The 22,048-nt window shown below is 36.5% G+C and overlaps 1 protein-coding gene across 1 annotated transcript in view; it reads left to right on the top strand.

The window, feature by feature from the left end:
- CDKAL1 (CDKAL1 threonylcarbamoyladenosine tRNA methylthiotransferase) overlaps positions 1 to 22,048 on the top strand; it is a 378,616-nt gene that overhangs the window by 233,773 nt on the left and 122,795 nt on the right. The window contains exons 10-11 of the mRNA XM_084207700.1: positions 4 to 170; positions 14,653 to 14,798. Of these exons, the coding sequence (XP_084063826.1) occupies positions 4 to 170; positions 14,653 to 14,798 (313 nt within the window). The remainder of the gene's footprint in view (positions 1 to 3; positions 171 to 14,652; positions 14,799 to 22,048) is intronic.

Consider the following 22,048-nt stretch of genomic DNA (forward strand, 5'->3'; position numbering starts at 1 on the left):
CAGAGGGTGTTTGTGAGATATGGCTGACCAGTGAAGACACAGGGGCTTATGGCAGAGACATTGGCACAGACCTCCCCACGCTTCTGTGGAAGCTGGTTGAAGTTATTCCTGAGGGAGCTATGCTGAGGCTTGGCATGACAAACCCTCCCTATATTTTAGAGCATCTGGAGGTAAGGAAGAAAAGAAATCATTTATATGCCGACATGGACATTCATTGAGTGAGTCAGCATGGAGCCTTGTGTGAAGTGTCTTTCATTTTAAGCAGTAGCTTAAAAACATAATAGACTTAAAATGCATTTACAACATTAGACTAACAGTGTAAAGCCATTTGCCTGACACAGCAAGTTATTGAGATAATAAGATCCTCAAGTAATTTTGGAATTACAATATTACCGAGATCTCTGACATGTAGGACTTCATTGTAGTGATGTTCATTTGTGCTTATATCTAGTGTTTCCAAGAACTAAAGGAAATGTCATTTGCAAGTGATGGACAATAGGACTGAATTTTTCTTCCTGCTGCACCTCAGACAAATATTTCCAGAAACACTATATGGGGGTCTTTCTCAATGATGCATTCATTATTGGCTTTTTAGTGTGTTTAGAACTTCCTCGATAAGAAATAGAAATCTAAGTGTATATCTGTGTTTAAAATAAATGTCACAAAGCAGTTCAATAAAATTAGAAGCATATAGCAGTGTGAATTTGAAAGAGTAGCTTATTCACACAGAGGAGGATGTGAGTTTCTTCTTAAAGGTAGGTTGGTTTTGATGGATTCTGTCACCAAATGAATTTATTGAAATTGCTAGAAACTGTCCACAGAATGAACATAACTGTAAAGAGGAGGAAAAAGGAGGGAAGGATGTAGTTGAAAGTAAATTTTGTAACCATGTGCATGTTTAATACCCAGATAAGTAGCTGGTATCCGTGCTGCTTTCCCAAATATAATGTAGCATTAATAGTTGCACTTGTGTTTTCTTAAGTTGTCAAGGATTTTCTCATCAGATTTTATTTTCTCATCACAGTGCTATAACTGCACCTTTGCCCATTGTTGAAGCATGTGGGTCAGAGGAATCTCATCTTGGTAGGAATAAGCAGGTTTTAACTTCACCAGCTAAAGAATTTGACTGCAGAAAGTTGCAAGAAACTTGCAACTTATTTATTTAATTCTTTGGTTTAGCATATGCTACTCTAAGAGAGGCTTTTAACTTAGCACTCTGAATAGGAGCCTTTAGGAAGGGATGTGATAGTGTTTTTGAGAGTTGGCATTGTGTCTGGGACTCCCATATCTGCCACAAGCTTTTCTTCTTTTCTTTTTGTATTTTAACATTTTTCGGCATCTTGTACAAAAGCAAATCAAGCTTTTAGCAATTTTCACAGTTAGTTCCTTTGCTTTCATTTTTAATTCACATTATTAAAAGTGTTTTGGCATGGACTGCTGCTTTTGTCACTGCTGGTCATTGTGTGAGTGCTCTCAAAGCTTAAAAAAATAGAAAAATCAGTTGCTGTAAATAACAAACTGCTCTGCTGAGATAAGGGGCACTCTTGACATAATGCAAGAAAAGTGGAAAGAATGTTGCTTTCCTTCAATCATAGTAAGTGTGAGCATGTCACAAATCTGTAAATTTATGATATCTAGTCTTCCTGTTTCTAAATATTCCAGAAGGTGCTGTAGGACTTAATTTTTTACCTGACTGATATTTAGGAAAAGTACTCTTATCTCTTTAAAAATGAATCTTTAGGTGTCATGGCAAAAGCAGAGGAATTCATGGAAGCCTATTGAAAATGTGTGTCTTGAATGTTGCTGTGCAGAACATGTGTTTGTGTGCAGCAGCCTTTTTGTGCAGTAGCAACATCTGCTGTTGCTCGTCCTCGTCAGTGTTCCTTACAGTTTCCAATTTATATGATTTTTCTAAGGATTATTCAATCACATTTCTGTATTTCACGTGTGACCAAGAATTTCTGATCTTGAAATCTTGTGACATAATTTTGCTGATTTGTCAAACTAAATTAGTGAATTTTTTTTTTTTTGCTTTCTGCATTTCTATTTAATCTCTTCTTCCAAGCCTATCAGACTTTTCTCTGAAGGATCACTGGGCAATGTAAGCAGTCTCCTGTATGCTTTTTCACTAAGCAAAAGAAACTTTTTATGGGCAACATGCTTTTAACTTTCCAGTTGAGGAAAGGGTAAAACTGTAATTTGTTTAAAAAACCAAAATTAAGTGAGAAGCTGATTAACCCTGATGTCAGTTGATTAGGATAAAATCCAGATGTAGATCTGTTATCTCCTAAGATATGAAGATATGTTATTCGTTGCAAACATCTTTCATTAATTGTTTTAAAAGGTGCTGCATTTTATTAGTTGAAATTTCTGATTTTTTATTAATTGAAATTCCTGATTTTTTTTAGAAGTCATCTTTCGAATTATGGCGTTGTTTGGTTTTCTGTGAAAAAAATTTACCTGGGAAAATGTACTAATCTTGTGTCACTTTCTGTATGCAATACTAAGGACAAAGTCATTCCAATCATGTATATTTTTTAAAAACCAGGCATTTTTGGCATACAGTTGTACACATGCAACTGTTAGGGAGGGGTTTGTTTCACTTGCAAAATGATATGTGGCATAGAGCAACAGTAGTCCTCTAAATGTAGAAAATGATTTTGAGATCTGGACAGAGCTTCCCTAGAGACTCAGCCTAAAAGCAAAAATTTTGATTCGTTCACTTTTCTTCCATATTTATTGGAGCTTACCTGCAGGTGAGAGTGTTTCAGCTGCCTCAGTGTCTGAAAATCAGTTTCATAGTCTCCACTAAGAAGTGGTAGCCAACAGCTCTGCTGTTCCACTGATGGAGGCCAGCACAAGGAGAGGAAGAAGATAACTTCCCTTGGGTCAGGAGTGGTGGGATTAGAGCAGAGCAGGGGGCAAAGAAAAGCTGTGAGCACTTGTAATGGGCATTAAGGCTCTTTGGGTAGATTTGGGAGCCTGGGCCAGTGGCCATTCAAACTCAAGTTTGCTTCAGGTAGGGAGTCAGTTTGAGTTTTCATATGATTTAAAATAGCATAACCAGTGATTTCAGGTACTTCTGTCACATAAATGCCATTCTGTACTTGAAGATGTTTGTCATTTCAGAGGATGCTGTTAATCTCATAAAAATCCTTACTATGCTTGTGTTTGTTTGTCAATCTGACAATTTAGTACTTCAGTTTTTTATTCAGTAAATATGGTGGTACTAGGGCCTTGTGAAGCATGAATAGTCTTGGGATGAGAAGCAGACATGTGCTTTCAAATTATAAATTCTGCATTCACTTGGGCCTTCTTGTCTAAAAAGAAATATATATTTGGAACCATGCAATGTTTTATAGTCACGCAAAATATTCGATGCTTTTTGGCATGCTGGATACTAACCTATGTCATTACAAAAAGCCTTTATCATAATTATTCAGGATATAATCTAAAGTACTAGATTTTTTTATCTGCTGTTTTCTTTAGCCACAGATGATGTCTGTGCTTACATTAGTGCATAGCATGAAGTATTAAGAGGAGATGAGGAAAACACATAATTTGGTAGTGAAGCCACTATATCTAAATTTATTTAAATAAATGTAATTCTCTAATCAAACTTTCCCACTATCTGTGCTCCAAAGCTGTTTCAAAGACATACCATTAGTTTGAATCCTGCTGTTACAGTGAACCTGGAGTATGTCTGCTGCTCTGATTTCCTTGGAAGCTGATTGAGTTTGTCCACTATGAAGTTCACGCCAGACTGAACGAACCAATGGTTGTGAAGAGAGCATGGGGAACTGCATTGTAAAATTTCACTGCTGCTTTCAGTGGGCACATCAAAGTTAGCACAGCAAATCCTGTCAGAACTTCTCCAGCTTGAAGTTTGCCATTATGACAGAGAGGATTATTTGGGGTTTTCAAAGAAAGTGAAGGACCAGAGACTCAAACTCTTGGTCATGTCACTAAGACTGAGAAAGAAGTTGGGGTTTGGTTTACCGGCAGGAGACACCCTCAGTTTTCCTCTCAGAGAAAACCTAGCTAAGCAATAGAAGATAGTATTGCATTTTCTGAAGTGCTCTCACAGTCTTAGCAGTCTGTTTGAATGGATACAGCATGAAGCATATAGCTTGCTTATTTCAAGGTTGGTCTCAAACTGATATTTTGAGACACTCCCTTGCCCGGTGTCTGTCCTATCTTAAAATGTTGATGCAACATGACATCGAGGAAAACTTGGGGTTTTATCTACATGGAAGAAAATTTTATTAAACAGACATGGACTATGGCCAGGGAAAAATAATTTGCCCCAGATTTTTTTTTGGTTTATGTAGTGTGAAGGAGAAGATTAGTGTTAGAATCCATTATATAGTCCTAGAAAAACCTGCAAGGAGTGAATGTGTGTGTGGTTTCCCTGTGTGTTCTTGCCCATATGTCTTTGCAGAGAGCTACTGCTCTAGTTACGCACACTGCCAGATGTCAAAGATTTTATCACCCCATGGTATCAACATGTTGTAAAAGTAGATAAGGAATCCACCCTGCTTTAGAGGTAACCTCCAGACATTTTTTCCCCAGTTATATTACGAAGCTACTCGCTAGTGCTCTGGTGAGACAGTGTTTAACTTCCACTTCCAGTGACTGATGGAAAGGGAGGGTTGGGAAAAATCCATTAAAGCAATGGTAGCAGATAAACGATGAATGGGAATTAGTCTGAAAAGTAACAAATAAGGCGAAATGTATAGCAGCTTGAAATTAATGTTCATGGCATAGTGTTAGATGCTGATTTTGCCTGGACTGTATTTCACTTTTCCTTGGGTTGAAACTTAATTTTCTTTTAAAGTATCCAGGGCTCTGTCCAAATCACAAGGGACTCTAGATCATCCTGTAAAAGGGCAGGGACTCACATCTCAGCCTTAGCTTGCCTCCTTTGTGGATTTAACATAATCCCAGAATTGTCTGGGATTTTAGTACGGCACTTTGTGTGAGTGATGGGATGCTTCCAAATCTGTATAAAGGAGGCAGTTCACACCTGCCATTCCCGTAAGTGCTTAATTTCACATGACTAGATGAGTAGTCGTCTTTGTCACCTGTCAAAATGAGTCTGTCTCAAACCATACTATATGCCATCTGTGGGCTGTATCTCCGTTATTAATTCAGGACATTTGAGTGATACAGCAGCCATTGAGATGGAGTCTGCATGGCAGCAGAGCCTTTAAATGCAGAAGGTGTGCCAAGTGTACCACGAGTCGCAGTAGTATTTCTTTGCTCTTTTGCTTTGATTTTTTGTGTCAGCTCGGTGTTTGTATTTCTTAACCTCATTGAAGCTGATACCCTACAGATGGCTCCCTCAAACGTGCCCTGACACAGCACATAGGAAATTGTTACAGTATTACAGTAAAATTACTAATTCACTTTTCTTTTTTCTCTGTTGTCCTTTTTTTCCTCTGAGCGCACCAAGTGTTTTTGAGCGTTGTGCATAAGCTCAAGTTTTGAATAACCTCGAGTGTAAGCTGATTTGAAATGCATTTAAAAAGGGAATAATATGCACACATTCCTGAATGGCAAATAAAAGGGCAGCATAATTTCAAGAATTAAAAGGACTTTAGGGCATGTATTTGCTTTGTTTCTAGTATTATTTTTTGTCATTTTCATAGACTGCTGCTTTTGAAAGTGCCAATTAAAATCTGTTGATTTGACCAGAAAAAATGAAAACTGCAGCATACATTTAAATAAATGAATAGTTAAGCCCTGACTTCTTATTACTGTGAGTTTTGTAGTGTTTTGTACTCGGTGGACCATGCAACTTTTTCTTGCTGTAATTACAAAGTTGTCTCTATGCAAACTGTGTCTGTTTTGCTAGCAGTATAATTGAAAGGAACCTCAGATACTAAAGGGAGGTGGATGGGGCAATCGCCTCCGTCCTCCTGAAAAAAATAAAAGGTGAGGTATGAAGGGATGTTTACTATTTCCTTTGGTATTATGTTAAATGCTTGTTTGTCCTATGGAAGCTGTCTGTGCATCTGTGCTAACTCTCTGTATTCCTGCATTTTATTTTTTAGTACTAACATAGTCTGTCTCTCCTGTACTTCCTCTCAAAGCATTCTTTGTCTTTGGGGTTTTCAAATATAGCACATTTCCTTTAAATTACTTCTTAAGGCATAGTGCCATGGGAACATGAGCTCACCCCAGAGTCAATGTACTTTTTTATATTATGGAGTTGGGAAATGGATGAATCTCTGCTGTGCTTTGGGACGCATTTTGTCATGCCATTTTCTCTAATCTAGAATTCTAACATCGCATACACAGCAGATCCTAACGTCTGTAAATGCTTGGTGACATGTTCGTTTCCAGCTGGTAGAATATGATTTGGCTTAATAAATGTCAAAATAAGAACCCATTTTACTCTTCCTGAAGGTTTTATGCTGTATTTGTGAATATTGGGTTCTCACAAAACCTTAGCAAATTGGGAACTTTGGACAATAAATGTTTCCTTCCAGACAACATGGAAGGGAATATTTGTGTTGTTGGGAGTGGAGCTCATGTTCTTTATAACACTAGTAGAAAACAATGCTTTGAGATACATAAAAAACTGGCTTTATTTATGCAAAATTCAGTTTTCTATCAACAGAATATTTTATGCATGAATCTAGTGCTCTTCTATATTTAATAATCTGTGAATAAAAACTGGTATTGCAAAAAGGGGTTAACATTAAGTAGCACAGTGCTTGACCAGTTAAATTTGTGCATATTAGTTGTACCTTAATTACGATTTGCTCATATGAATGTTGCTCTTGCTTGTTAGACTGCCTGAGAATGAAGAGTATTTAAATGCAGACAGATCCACACTCAATCTTGTGCTGAGTGTCAGGCTGTCAATTACTTACAATACTGTCTCATCCCAGCAGTCCTTTGGAGCTGGAGCTTCTGATGAATTACTAGCAGAAAATAAAAATCACCAGTAATTGAGCAATATGTTAAAAGAATGGGAAATGCATATAGTGGATAGTGCATTTGTGCTAAATAAAAGTAAGATTTTTTTATCAGTGTCCATGCACTTCAAGGCATTGAGGTAGAAGCTATTGTCAAACGTTGAGCTTGCATAACAAACTGTGCCATCTTCTTTTAATATTTCTGCATTCATTGTTAAACAAATAGCATCTCACTTTCCTAGTTATTTATATTATAATAAGTGAAGTTCTACCAACTACTCTCTGTGCTGTTTCAAAAGCTTCTATTTAGTTTAGATGCATAAACCCTTTTGTTTTCTTTGATGGATGAGCTGTCACATTCCCTGTGCTTTGCAGCATCATCTACATAATCTTCAGTAAGACTGCTTGCTTCGTTAGGCTTTGGCATTTGTTAAAAAAAAAAGGTTGATTTTTTTGAGGTGAAGATTTTCTTTAAAAATGAGAAATATAAAATACATTGTGTTCTAGAAACTTTGATAAAACTGCACAGTAATATTTGCTTTGTGTTGTGGTACCACTGTTAATCAAGTAAAAGATGTAAAATCTCCTCTCATTCTTGGATTCAATTGGTTTAGCTCTATTAAATGGCAAGGGTTACTGAAAAATGTAAATTCTATGATATAAATCTCGTCCTTATGGTTTGCAATATTTTTATTCTGTTTTACTATGAAATTTAGGTTAGCTCACAAAAGAAAGTGATAGTATTTGCTTAAAGGTTTAAGTTTTGATTAAAACCTTCCACTGTTTTCCTTCCACTGGAACCTGCTAAAGCAGTTGCTATTTTAGATATCCTACTTGCTTGTTTGAAGTGAAGGGAAACAATAGAGAGGCTCCCTGGCACTGCCCCATCTTGGTACAGATGAACTCTGGAGGGGCGTGCAATTCATTCTATGTCTTCCTTCTGAGCAGAAACCATCAATTCTTTTCTATCCTATGGGATTCTCATTTTTGAGCTGGAGAACAAATGCAAAGTATGGATGAAACTAGCAATTCATTTCACTCATTCAGCTTTCTGAAGACAAAAAGGTAGTGTGACAATCCTACTTGCCTATTGTGTGTGCCTCTCTATGCTTTAATTAATTTTCAGGGTTTTATTAGCATAAAGTATGATTGAGACAGAGTTATTTAAAGTAGCAGTGTGCTGTTGCAATAAATCACCTTTTTAGGGACCTTCCCAATAGGTGTTTCTAATACATATTGAAAAAAGGAGTATTAATTTACTTCTGGAAAAAAATATTTCATTTGAGGAGTGCTTAATGAAGAGAAATTAGAGAGAAAATTTTTTTTAAAGTGTATTTTCTTGCATGTCAGAATTAATAATTTCAGAAGTAATTAGTATTAGCTCTTTGGTTGGCTGGTTTGAAGTCATTAAACCATCGCTCTAACCATTGATGAAATGTACATTTCACCTTAAAATAAATCAATTTTTGGAACTGGACAAACAGCACTCTGAAGCTCCACAAAGGCTCTTCAGGATTGTAATGATGGCTGCAGCAGCAACAATAACAGTTGTCATCTTTGAAAGCACTGAACCATTTTCCTGCCTAGTGCAGAGAAATTAGTGTGGTATAATGTGAAAATGTCACTGAATCAGCTCTGTTTTGGTGAGGTGGAGACTCAGATGTGCTCGGGCTCATGGCTCATCACAGGCTGAGTAATAAGCAATCCACCCAATGGAGATGCTGGTGCTTAAATGTAAGTCAGTCTGCTTTAATATTGGAAGCAAATTGTGATAGGGAAGCTTATTGTGATAGAACTTCAGGAATGAAGGTTTAAGATGTCTGTACTGGGAGTTACTGGTTTTGTCAGAAAATATGAATAAATGGTACTGTGCAAGAAATTTCTTTTTATTCTTGGATCTCATATGTATAATCTTAGAACCATATCTACCTGTTAATGGAATAGGAGAATTCTTGATGTTTTTGTGTTTGCAAAAATAGGTACCTAGCTTTACAAAATTAGCTACCTATCATATTTGGTGCTGTGTGTTTCCTTTGTGCACTGACTCACAGGAAGAGACGTGAAAAATTTCAACTGGAGCTCTGGACTGTGAAATGCAGTTATTTTATTGTGATATTATCTGAATTTCACTTTTTGTGCAGGAGCTTGAGTTAGCTTGTGCTCTTGTTTAATAAAGGAAGATGTGGCAAACTCTTCAAGTCACATTAGGTGGTTTTGGTATGGCATGGTTTGCCATGTGTTTTTTTAAGAGATTAGGCTTAATACATATTAAGCTGTGAGGGAGGAAAAAGTTGCTTAGCTAGCCATGGTTTGTCTGTTTTCTGAGGCTGGAAGCAGTAGAAAGATCCCACACCTAGGAGAACAGCTGGGAACAGCTAGGGCTGAGCATATGACTCTCACAGCTAGTTTTCCTATCAGCAAATCACAGCTTGCAGTCTGGTTTATATCCACTTTCAAGGGTGGCCTGAGCTAATACCAGTTTTCTGTTTGGTAATGTAGAAGGCATTTTTCCCATATGGCAAAACAGATCTTTGCCCTCCATCTGGCAACCCAAAGATTTGATTTTAAGGTTCAAATTACATTGGCTAGAATTGCATGGGCTTTTAACTGCTCCAGTGTGACCTGCCTTTATCCTAATGACAGGATAAAGACCTGAGCATGTCATGTCATGTTACATGGGGTAGGGTTGCCTCTAAGCTCACCCATCGTGTGGCTTCAGCACATCTCCCCCGGTTCATACCCAGATGAGGGAGAGGCACTGCCTTCCAACCAGTGTCCTCAGGGATATCCCACAGGATCTTAGTTTTTTAAAACCCCACTGCTCACAGGGGGTGAAAAGTGGGGGGAAAGTTCCCTGTTCATTTGTTTGAACAAAACTGCTATGGGTTTTCCAGACTGGATCATAACTGTGTCATCATTCCCGTGCCTGCATCACAAGATCACATCTGTTCCTGAGCTACACTGCAGCAGAGGAATTTATAAAATGGGCCGCAGCCACTTGATTTTCATCCAGACTGTGCTGGTGGTAGCACCGCTCAGCTTCTGAAAGACAACAGTCAGCAGACACCCCTCGTGACATATCCCAAACTAATATCTGCCACAAAGGGATGAAGTTTTGAGGGAGTGCCATTTTGTCATGTTTCCATATGGACGAGGATTTCTTTGGGCTTCACTGCTGGCAGAGGACAAAATCCTTTTGCTAGCAAGCAAGCTATTCACATTATCGTGACTCAAACACAAGACAGAATTCAAATACTTGGATTTTTGCCTGCTTTAGGTAAGGGGAAAGAATTGCTGTCTGAACAGCTTGCTGGTACTGACATAAAGATGCACAGATATTGATATTTATTGTCTCTGCAATTTTCTATGGTTGCACACGGTGTCATTGCAAACAGGAGGTGTGACTTTTCTGGTTAGGTGGTTAAATTTGTGTATTGTAATTGCTAGGATAAAATACACTGGCTAGATAAAAATCTTTCTGGTTATGTGCTTTGTGTTCTAATGTACTCCAGCTGCTAAGGACTAGAAAAAAATATTTCATATGTGATCAGTATCCTAAAGGATGCTTCACATACATTGTTATTTTCCAAATGTAGTTGACGCCGATTTTTGTAGAAGCAATTTAAAACAAATCGTGCTACTTTTTGACCTTTTAGGTCCTACATGATATTTCATTTTTGTGTAGTGCATCCCTTCATTCATAGACACATGATCAGATTTCAGGGAATAGTGAGAAAAGGCAATCAGTCGTTTCAGTCGTGATGAAAGACAGAAAGTTTCTTTCACAGTGATTTAGTTTCAAAATGTTCATTTATTGTTTCCAGATGGAAATAAATTTCTAGATTTTTTTTCTAACTGAAATATGTAATTATACCTAGTAATGCAGAGCACTTCAGAAAAAAAATAAATGTATGTAATTATAAAAAAACAACAGGAAGCAGATGTTAAGCTTAGAATGTTGAGACACGGTGAAGTAAAAATTTGCATTAGCCCATGATGTCCTTCAAATACTCTTTGGGATCTTAACTAATAGTTTTATTCAGTGATGAAATCTGATATTCTATGTGCAGTCTGTAGAATGGGAAAATCTGTCAGCATTGACTAAGTATAACTGTTAAGTGCAGAGTAGTTGTAATTTAATCAAACTTATGTGGCAAAGAACTTCAGTTTTATTTTAGTGGTAGGGAGGATGAAAGATAAGACTGGAACAGTCTTACCTTAAAGCTGCAGGTCAGAATGTGATATTTCTATCTGAACAGTGCAAAGTTTGAAAGATTGATTTATCCAGATTTCTGATGCAATCATGCAAAGCTTTTGTTTAATTCATTATTCTATTTCCTTCTGAATGGCTCACTCAGAATTTCTGGTTATAACAGGTAAATTTGAGACCACCAGCAGTACTTAGAAGTGAATGACAATGAAATAGTGGGCCATCAGGTGTTTCTGTCTTGTGTTTGGTTTGTGTTAATAATTGTGTTGTGCTAAATTCACAAAGTTAATCGTTACAATCCTCAAGTACCTGCTGGGAAATCAGTTTATCAGTAGGATCTTTGATTCAAAGCACATGCAGTGCATTTTGTGTAGCTTTAGATGCAGAAAGCAAGTAAAGAAAGGAGTTCACAGTATAAAGAGCAACCTCCTCATCTCTAGAAGGAACTTTGGCTGTCCAGAAGATCCCTGAAACCCACGACCACAGCAGCTAGGCTGCGTTAGTGCTCCCAGACAGACCCAGATTGCATGTGAATTTCTGATACACCTGGCAAGCGATTCACTTTCTAAAGAATGCCAGTTCTTTTGATGCAGAGTATCTTTCTGAACCAAAATGGTGCAGTGGCATAGTCAATAATGTTTTTTAGCTTGCAGCTGTAGCTTTTACTGTATGCAGGGATCTGTAGGGAGAGTTGAAATGTTCAGTTAATTAATGCCAGGCATTTTGCATCCCATTGGTAGAGAACCAAGGGTAATTACTTTTAAATGACAACAGTTGTGTTCTTAATCTTGAAAGTTATCGACAACAGGGATCGCAGAAAGCATATGTTTTCTTTCTTTTACATGGGGAATAACTGGAGGAAGCAATTCTGATTGGTCTTGTTTAACACTGGCTGGTGGACCCATTGGTTTAGTTCCTCTTACAGGAAGTGCAGTCAAAAGCTCCCTCTTGGCCACATCACCCTGAGAGAGATCAACTGTGAGACCAGCAGGATTCTGCATGTTACTGTCAGACCAGCAGCTGGTGGCTTTGGGGTTGCTTGGGTGCTTTGTTTTTTTTTTAATTCTCTGAGTAGGAAAACACTATTGAGATTTTAGAATTTGGTTTTCATTCTTCATGCTTCACCATAACATTTTCATTGTTTAAGGTGAATATGAGAAATAAAACCAACATTTTCATATAATTAGAGAATTTCCACATTTGTGACCTTAAAAATCAAAACTTTGTGATAAAATAAGGTAGGGTTTTTTAAAATCTAATGTTTCTATCACAAACAAACAGACGCAGTGAATCTCCTTGGGTTTTTGCTCTATCAGATGATTCTCAGCCTTACAAAAGCTGGAATAATATAACACTCCTGGGCCTAGAAATTCTAATACATGGTTTATTACTCTCAAAGAGAATTCACAAACTGATCTCATATTAAAGAGTCTGTTATTCAGAAGATAAAAAATTTGAGGGGAATGGCAAAGAATTTTTTTTTCTATGTCGTAGGGCAAGTTATTTTTAAGAACTTGGCAGATTTAGAAGCATGTTTTGAAACATGACTTTCATTGGTTCCTTATATCATAAATCTGTTTTTGAAAACTGAATAAAGTACTTGGAACTAAGAGATAAGCAGAATAATAGGCTTGTGGTCCATAGCTTAATTTTCAGCTCATATTTTCCATATTTTAGAAACATATTTGATTACTGATAAACAGAAAAGTCACAGATGACTACAAGGATGCTTCATATAAATTACATTCACAAGCTTTTCTAAAGCTTAAAAAACAAAGGTTTCCCAATTTTAGGTACTTGTTCTGTACAATTTCATTTTTGAAAATATGTTCTAGCTGAACATCTACAATTTTTAAGGGCACAGATAAGTATAGTTCCATTTGAATTGGACACAAAATCTGTGTGGATGCATGGTGTTATTTTCTTCACTCTTTTTTTATGAAACCAGCTACCTCCAACTTCCACTGAGAGCCAAGTTCTCTGCACACAGCCTTTCTGTGTATCAAATTGTGTGCAATTCCGTGTATCAAATTGAGTTTACATACCTGAGATGGAGTAGCTGTTTCCTTGAATAATGTAACCACTTCTCTGAGACATTTATGTAATAGGATCTTGGACAGAAACTTTCAAAACTACTTCCAGAAGTGATTTGATAGAGTTTTGGGTTTTGTACACATCTGTTTGTCAGATGAAAAGTGAGTATCGAGAGAGCATTTTTTTCTTCTTGTTCTAAAAATCAGTGCTTTTAAAAGCTGAGTTCCTGCAAATGAAAAGGCATGAGGATGTCTGCCTTCTCTTTGAACAATCTGGGGCAGCCTTTTAGAAATACAGAGAGAAAATCTAGATGCGTGACTAATATAGCTGATTAATGGTTTGGAAGAATTTGTAAATAGTTGCAGCTTAAAAAGTAAATATGGCAGCAGTATGTGTTGTCAGTCAGAGTATCTGTGCCATCAGAGAAAACAGAAGAAATGGCCTGAGTGAGCCTGACTGGAGTGCACAGAATGCACTGGTGGAAGAGCAGTGCTCAGTCCCAGGCCATGTCCTGTATGCCCACAGCTCAGGGAGAAAGGGAAAGCCGTATGTGAAGACCTGGTTGTTCATGGAATATGGTTCTTTATCCAGGTTCACTTATTTGTTGTGGGACAAAGATAAACAAGTCTCAATGCTGATTGGTTTCAACTTTAAAAAATACTTAAACTTTGTTGCCTGACTGTATGTCCTTAATTGGTTAAATAATAAAAATGAGAGAAACCGGACCACCATATTCTATTCTCTGTCTCACATTCCTTCTCCTTGCCGAGCCTCTGTTGGGAGGTTGGTTTGGCTTTCATTAGGAGGTTTGGTTTTGCATTTTGTTCTTACCTTTACTTTTTTTTTCCCCTGATCTTCTGCATTTGTACAAAATGTATCAAATCCTGTGTCTCTTTCCAAGCTGTCACTCCAGTTTTAAGCTGCCCCTGATTAATTCTATTCATGTTATAGCCAAACACTTTTAATTTCAGTCCTTTTCACTGAAGTAACACAGGCAACATTTCAGACCAGTATTGGAGCATGTTTGCAAGTGATGAGGTGTACTTTAATTAGCAACTGACCAACTTCAGGGATGCTCCAATTGCAGACATTCTCATTTTGGTATCTGAGAAGTTACTGCCTTCCAACAAGAAAGCAACTAACCCTTGCCATCTTCTGAAAACAGTCACAGTCAGAAATCACCAATTTTCATAATACTTTGCCTCTAAAATTTTCTTTTGATTGTGTAATCAATACTACATAGGGAATGTGATCCCTATCTCAAAGGAAATTCGATTCCATCACTTTCTTCTTATTTTCTCCTAAAAAAATTGCTTTCAGATATTTTCACCTGTCCCTATTGTTTCAAACTGGGCTGGGGCAATTTAGTATTGTTTTGGTTTTAGAAGTATTACTGCTGATACTTACCCCATATATTAATCTGAGTTTTCTGTGTTATTTTCATAATGATTTAAAGTTTCTTTTTCTTTTAATAACTCTTAGGAAATGGCCAAGATTCTCAATCATCCAAGAGTGTATGCTTTTCTGCACATACCAGTCCAGTCAGCCTCTGACAGTGTGCTCATGGACATGAAAAGAGAATACTGTGTTGCAGACTTCAAACAAGTAGTGGATTTCCTTAAAGAAAAGTAAGTCTACTAATAATTGAGAAAATGACAGTGTTGGGTTTGTTGCAATGTCAAGAACATGTGGCTGAAAACACCATTATTTGCAACTTCATAATTAAGGTATGAAAAAAATGAGGTCCTTTAAGCTTTCAAAGCCTTTGAGTTTTCTGTAAGCCCCTTGATGTGGTTGGCCCCTATGCTCAAGCTTTTATAAGCATCTTAAATCTCTGCATGACATGCTTTTAATTTGTCAATAGATTCCTAATCTTTTTTAAAAAATGCATTCTTAAATGATTTTTTATACATAAACTACTATATATAGATTGCTTGAAGCTGGAGTTACTGAAGTTGTCTTTAATGTGGCTTTTGAGCATTGCACACTTTGTGTACTAGGGATGATCCAGCTCCAGCAAATGTAAATGGCTTGGTTTTGTGTTTGTTTGTTCTAATAAGTATTTTATGTCCTATATTTTATGTAAATTTACATCAATATAGTAACACTCAAATCTTGCTTAGGGGACTGATGAGTTCTAGATTAATTTCAAAATTATTTCCCTTAACAACAGAGCTAATTGTGAGAAATGAAAGAATGTATCATTAATGTATTTGCTTATGCTGACACCAAGACGAAAGTTGCATCTACCTGCAAAGCTTTTGTAACTACAAGTAATAATTTCATATCCAAGGAAGTATTATCTTAGCTTTTAAAAAGTTAATAGTGACATATTTTGATGGATATTTCTGCCTTGATTGTCAAAAAACCATGTGTTTGGAGAATCATTTATGACACCTTGTTTGGCTACTTTCTCTCTTTCTGCTTCCTTTGTTTGTGTGTTTGTTCAATGACTTTAGGCAGTGACATTGTACCTTTGACTCTTACCTTGCATTAAAATACTGGTATATCAAACCAATCAAACTTTCATAATCAGTTTTTTTGTGATAATTAAAAAATTAAGGAGTCTAGCTATGTACAACATGTCACCTAATAGCTGCGTGGGAATTATAATATGTAAGAAAGCCAACTGTGACACAATAGAATTTGTTTTGCAAACTGAATGTGTAATTTATAGGACATTCCTATGCATCTAGGACAACTGCTGGAAATGGGGCTGCTTGTCTTCATACAGGTTGATTTGCATTAATTTTCCACCACAAAGAATGCCCATGAATTCTTGGCACTAAATTTCATGTGACTATGGATCAGTGTTAGTTTTTAATTAACAGATGTATTGTATTCCCACGTATCTTAAGTGGAACTGTGTCAGTTTATGTCTTAGTTGACTTAAGTTGATTCATTATTCTCTTCAGTAGTTTTAGCGTTGGAAGCTATTATCATAATAGCAGCTGGATTTTCGATAACCCAGTATAGCTGGCACATGTTGGGGCATATGGGGATTTATTAAATCATTCAGCTCTTGCACACAGCAAAGAGTGAATTACTTAATACCCAAATTTAAAACAGCTGGTCACTGAGCATACAGTAATGTATGTCATACGTCTTTTTCCAGGGCTTTTTTCTAGCGACCTTAACAAGAAAGAAAACTGGTTTGATGTCTTGATTTTAAAGAATAATAAAGTTTCTTTATCCTGCTTATTAAGAAAATACCAAATTATCTAGTAGTTCCTGTTAGAAAAGAGTCTCCAGATATTAAGATGGAAAAATCTTTGTACCATATGGCAGCAGGATAAAGAAGCCATGCAAGGTAGAGAAAATGTTTTGGATATTTGAACATGTGCTCATCTGTAAAATGCAAGGTTTTTTTCTTTGCCCTTTAAAGCATAGAGTCTTCGTTTGTAGACTTTACTCTTGTGACAGCAGCCAGCTATTACATTCTCATGTAGATATTCCCATAAAGACCTCAGCACAAAATTTACCAGAACTTAATTTAACATGGCTGTAGACAAGTCCAGAGCCTAGAGCCAGAATAGCTAAAAATAAATATGTGTTTAAACTACTTTAATAGCCAAAAGGAATTATTTCTATCTCCCATTTATCAAAAAGGGAAAATAAGCCAAAGGTAGAACCCCCTATATCTTCTTTCTCTATTGCTGGGGCCATAAAATCATCTAGAAGCTTCCTACACAAAATGTACTAGAACTTACCCGTAGATTCCAAATGTCACTTTTGTCTCTAGAAAGTGACATCTGCTCTAATAAAAAAAATTTATGAAAGCAATAATTAGATAGGCTAACCCACTGAAGAAGTAAAGGCACTCATCAAGGAATGCTAATGATTATCAGTTAAGCGTTTAATAACTTGCATTCAAACATCTAAGCACATAAAATGTAGTCCAGCAAGTAAAAATGAAAGGAAAAGAAACAGCCACATCATAATTTTTGTTTTGGAACCCCAAAGATATACCAGCTGATTTCTGAATCTTTTCCTCAGTCAGGCCAACAAAACACTCTGGGGCTTTTTTTCTCCAAGAAGAAAAAAAAATGCTTTTCCTTCCTCTGGAGAACCATGAGTAACTGCAGAGGTATCTTCTTCAGAGTAGGGATTTATTTATATTCTTCTGAGCACAGAATACCTTATAGAGACGTTAGAGTTCTCAAAGAGTACTCCAGACAGTTTACTCTCTATACTGAAACTCACTTTTAAAAAATAACAGAGCACTTTTTTCTTTTAAAAATACTGTGAAGTTAGAAATGTCACATTTTTCCTCTTTTTGAGGACTTTCTGCAGGCATGAGCAATAGAAATGAACTTTAAAAATTAGTAATGATGTTCTAGTGCTGGCTTTTGATATGCAACTCTTTGTATTTCAGAGCCACTCTACCCAGCCATGTGACAACATTTTTAGTTTACTATGAAGATCAATAGCAAAATGCATAGAATATAAAGCAAGAAAGGCAAATCCATTAGACTGTGAAAAACTGAAATACAGAAAACTTCTTTTATACTTTTTTTTTTAGAAATTCCTTCTATCATATTTTGCACTTTTTTGCACTGAAATTTCAGTAAGTTTGATTATTTAGGAAAATAATGTTGAGTAGTTGATACACCGATCTACATATATCTGGAAATCTAATCTATAGATAGAAATATATAGATATATTCCTGAGAATTTATTTTTAAACTGTTCTAGAGAGCAACAGCATGAAGTGAGGATGTACTGATTAATGTAGAGGGTGTACACAGTCTGTAGGGATTAAGTAAGGACTAGTGCCCTGGTCTATGGTTTCTGGGGACTAATAGAGTAGTCTGCAGGCACTATTCACAAGACTGATTCCTGCATGAGTTTGCAACTAAATGCAGGACTTCTAGAAATTAGGCTAAGTGAATTTAATCCAGAGACAAATTTAGTCTTTTATCAGAAAGTCTTCTTTTTGGTGTCATTATATGAAAATGTGAGTTGTTTTTCAAGTGATCTCAACTTTCAAGATTCAGCATAGATTATATTTCTGAAAGGTGATGTTTGTAGTTGCAAAAAGAGCAAGACAGCTTTAATTATCTTGAAGTTCTGAAACTTAATCCCCTGAAATTTACTTTTGATGATAAAAGCAAACAATTGGGTGTATTTGAGTTAAAGAAACCTGAGATCTGAATGTCATATTTTGTAATTGCTTGAATAATCAGCAATGTGAATATATACCCATTAAAAAGTCCTTAGGCTGGTAATGTGTTTTCCAAATTTGCTTTTGTTGCCCAGACTATATTCTCTCACCTTTTTGGTTTGTGAAATGATTCCAATGTTCATCAAAATTTATATTTATGTCTCCTATTACTGCTGCTTGATAAGAGACTTGTAAACCCAAAATCTAGACAAATAGAAAAGTAGGGAAATTTAGAGCTAGACTGAAAGACTACGCCTTTCTGTTTTGGAGAAATAATTCTGAGGAAAAGCTGGGTTTGCCTCCCAGTTTGTTTTTGTTTGTGTTCTGAGATAGGAGCATAACATTAATTGTGGGTGGCTGCTGGTGTTCATTTGAGACTGTCTCATAACTCAAACTGGAAACATTGGAGCTCTCCAATATCATCAAAAGGCCAGCAAACTTGGTCTGCCAGCAGAGAAGCCACAGCTCTGTCAGGCAGAAAGGTCTGGGGTTTCTTTTCGCTGGTTGTCCCTTTTCCATTAAAATTAGACCTGCTCAAAAGCCTCTCTGAGCCTCTATTACTTTTATTTTGTAATCAAGCCTTGATTTTTCAGCATAGGTAGATACATAATTACTGTGGTTGGAAGAAGGCAGCAAAGGACCTAAAGTAGTAAATGTGTGCAGTGGAAAATAAATCACAAACTTGGAAGGAAATTATTCACTCAAGTTTGAACTGAAGACCTAATTGCCCAGCATTAAAGCCAACTGCCTGATGTCCCAGGAAACTAGAGATATTGTCCAAACTGAGAGAAGGTGTTACACGGTCCTTTTGGGACAGCTGGCTTCAGCAAGGCTCCCTACTTCCATGACATTTAGTGAATGTAGAATCAGAGGGCCATGAAATGAGTCATTTTAAAATAACCATTTACTATTTTTATATACCTTTTTCTACTCACTTTCAAAATGCAGGTAATTATGAAGTAGACCATGTCAACTCCCTCACTTCTTTTACAATGTGAATGTGTTTAATTTTCTTTCTCAAAATGCACTTCTGTTTCTCAGAGAGAGACTTTGTTGAGCTCATTTTGCAGACGTGCAAATCGTGTCCCTAACAAACCTTGACAAGGCTTTCAGATTTGGGCTTTTTTTAATGGGTTTTAGCACATCTGTTCTGTCAGTCTGACTACTGCAAATGCAAATGTCATCTGTTTAAAATCCTTATTACGTTCTCTGCTAAGAAATTGCTGAGTGTATTTGGTACTTATCTGTAATTTTATACCTCAGTCTCTAGACTCTCCTCTCTACTCTGTCTTTTGTCTGCTCTTGGAGTCTGAACTAATCACTTTACCAAATGTCTCTTTTTTTTCTTTGTTTTAAATTAATTGAGTGCCTTTAAAAGGTATTGAATTAGCACCAAAAGCTTGAGCATGGGCGTTTTTTTATCACATAGTACAGAGGTATATTCAAGTTTGCGTCTAGACTTGACCCTCGTGCTTCATGGAGTAGCTTTTAATGGACAAACTCCTTTATATCACAGAATTAGTTGTCTTTAATTGTCTTGAAATTTAAATTTGGACTTTGGTAGGTTCATACCCCTTCATGCCCTGCATTTGACTGACAAGGTCTTGGAAAGAGGTGTAAGTAGGCAAGAGGTTTCAAAGGTGCTGAACACTTGCAGGTCCATTAATTTCATTAGGACATTCTGAACATCAGCATTCATCAACCTACATTTCAAAAGTATGTTTTTCTTTAAAACTGACTGTGGAGAGACAAGCATTAGGTATTTCAGGATAGCTTTTTTTTTTTTGCTAACTAATTGTAACATGACTTCAACCTAGCTAAATGTTGTTTTAGGAAGGCAGTCTTTCCATTTTGGCCTGTACAGCACTTTGCCCTTTTCACGGCTCATGCTACTGCACCCTTACTTTTTAGCAGGAAGATACACTTTTCCTAGAGAGGGAATGGAAGGCAGGAAGGCAGTATCTGTAGCTTCTTAATCTTTGTCTTCACTGTTCTATAGATTGTAATTCAGGTTTTGGTTAGTTCATGGAGAGACCTCTTTACTGCCATGATTTACAGGATTAGATCTTTTGCCACTTTATAAATTACTAGTCACTGTTTGGTAGCCATAGTCTTTCATGCCAGATGCATCAAGAATATTGGAGTTTTCTGAGCTGTCAACTCTGTTATCCTGTTGTTTGTGCATCTTGTCAGTTCATGTGTGAGGATGTACACATAAAAATACCGAAGTCCCAAGTGAATCACGTGATGTGATGTTAACGTAAAATAATTCCAAATTTACAGACTACTTTGGAGAATAGTTGGCACTATATGTAACTTCAATCTGTTTATTTTGGGGGAAGATACTGTATAAGAAGCTATGATTTCAAAATTTCTATGCCCTGTAGTTTTTTATATGAAGTCTCTCTGGATTCTGGATCACTCTGGGTCTGCATACTGACCTGTTCAAGCAGGATGTGCATGCTTATGGGTACTCCCATTTTACAGCATCTTCTTCTAAATAATACACATATTTTTCTGGAGATAAGAGAACCATTATGAGAGGGTTAGTTAGGGTTTTTTTCCTCCTGGTTCTCAGGTTACTATTCAACTCCCATAGTAAGAACTGGAGGGTGAAGCCTGGGAAATAAAGTGCACAGGATGAGCCCAGCTTGCTGAGTGCAGACTTAGTGGGCACACGGGGCATTTGCCGTTCAAATCCTTTAAGGTCACAACACTGTGATGCTCTGCTTTGGCCAAAATTTGGAGGAATCATTTTTTTGAATGGTTGCTGGAAAGAGAAGATATGTGCCCTGCTGAAATGTAAAAGCAATTTTGTCTGATTAATATACTTGGCTTACAATCTGGCTTACTCTTTTTACTGAATATAAGTAGTGAAATTGCTTAGAGTGATACTCTAGGTATGCAGTTATGATTAGACTCAACTTTTTCTGGGCAGCCTCACCTGCAGTTTTCTTCTGTAAAATCCTAATGTGGGAGTATTGTTAGATGATAGAGTAGAAATTAGTAAAGTACAGCCAATTCAGTTTCTTCAGTGTAGCAAGATGGAATCCTTTTTTTCCTTTTTTCTTCTTCCCCTGAAGGCACGTGAATGTGCTCTTTGGAAGTAACGATATAAAATCTGAAGTAAGGATATAAGGAAGGAACACAGTAGTGGAAAAAAGTTTTAAAGCATTTAATATTTATGAGTTTAAATTCTTGTTTATACTTATTGGGATACTTCTCAAGTGTTTTAAGGGAAAATAGCTAAAATCACTTTGGCTTTTTCTTGAGTACTTGTTTTCATTGTGTTTCACTTTCTTGAGACAGAATCTGGGGAGGGAAGTCTAATTTGTTTTTAAAATAATAACTTTAATTAATATCAATTTGCTTTACAGCAGATTGACTTGGCATGTAATTCTCAGTTTTAATTTGCTCCTGAACTTTTAGGCATATCTAAATATATATTAAGATATATAAGTATTTGTGATAGAAAATTAGTGTAGATATAAATGCAAGATATGTGTACCTTGTAGTGCTCAGATGTGCATCAGAAAATTCTGATGATGGCATTAAATTTTCATATTTGATATATTTCAGAAAAGTATTTGTTCATTTCAGTGCGTATTTTTTTCACATTTTTGCCATAGTACCAAGTAACAAATTTATTTTGAAGCCATGTTATTCTGATCACGTAGGACAATGTGGCACAAAGGAGTTTTTGATGAAGGTGGT

This window comes from Fringilla coelebs, assembly GCF_963513975.1.
Source record: "Fringilla coelebs genome assembly, chromosome: 1".
Taxonomy (NCBI): domain Eukaryota; kingdom Metazoa; phylum Chordata; class Aves; order Passeriformes; family Fringillidae; genus Fringilla; species Fringilla coelebs.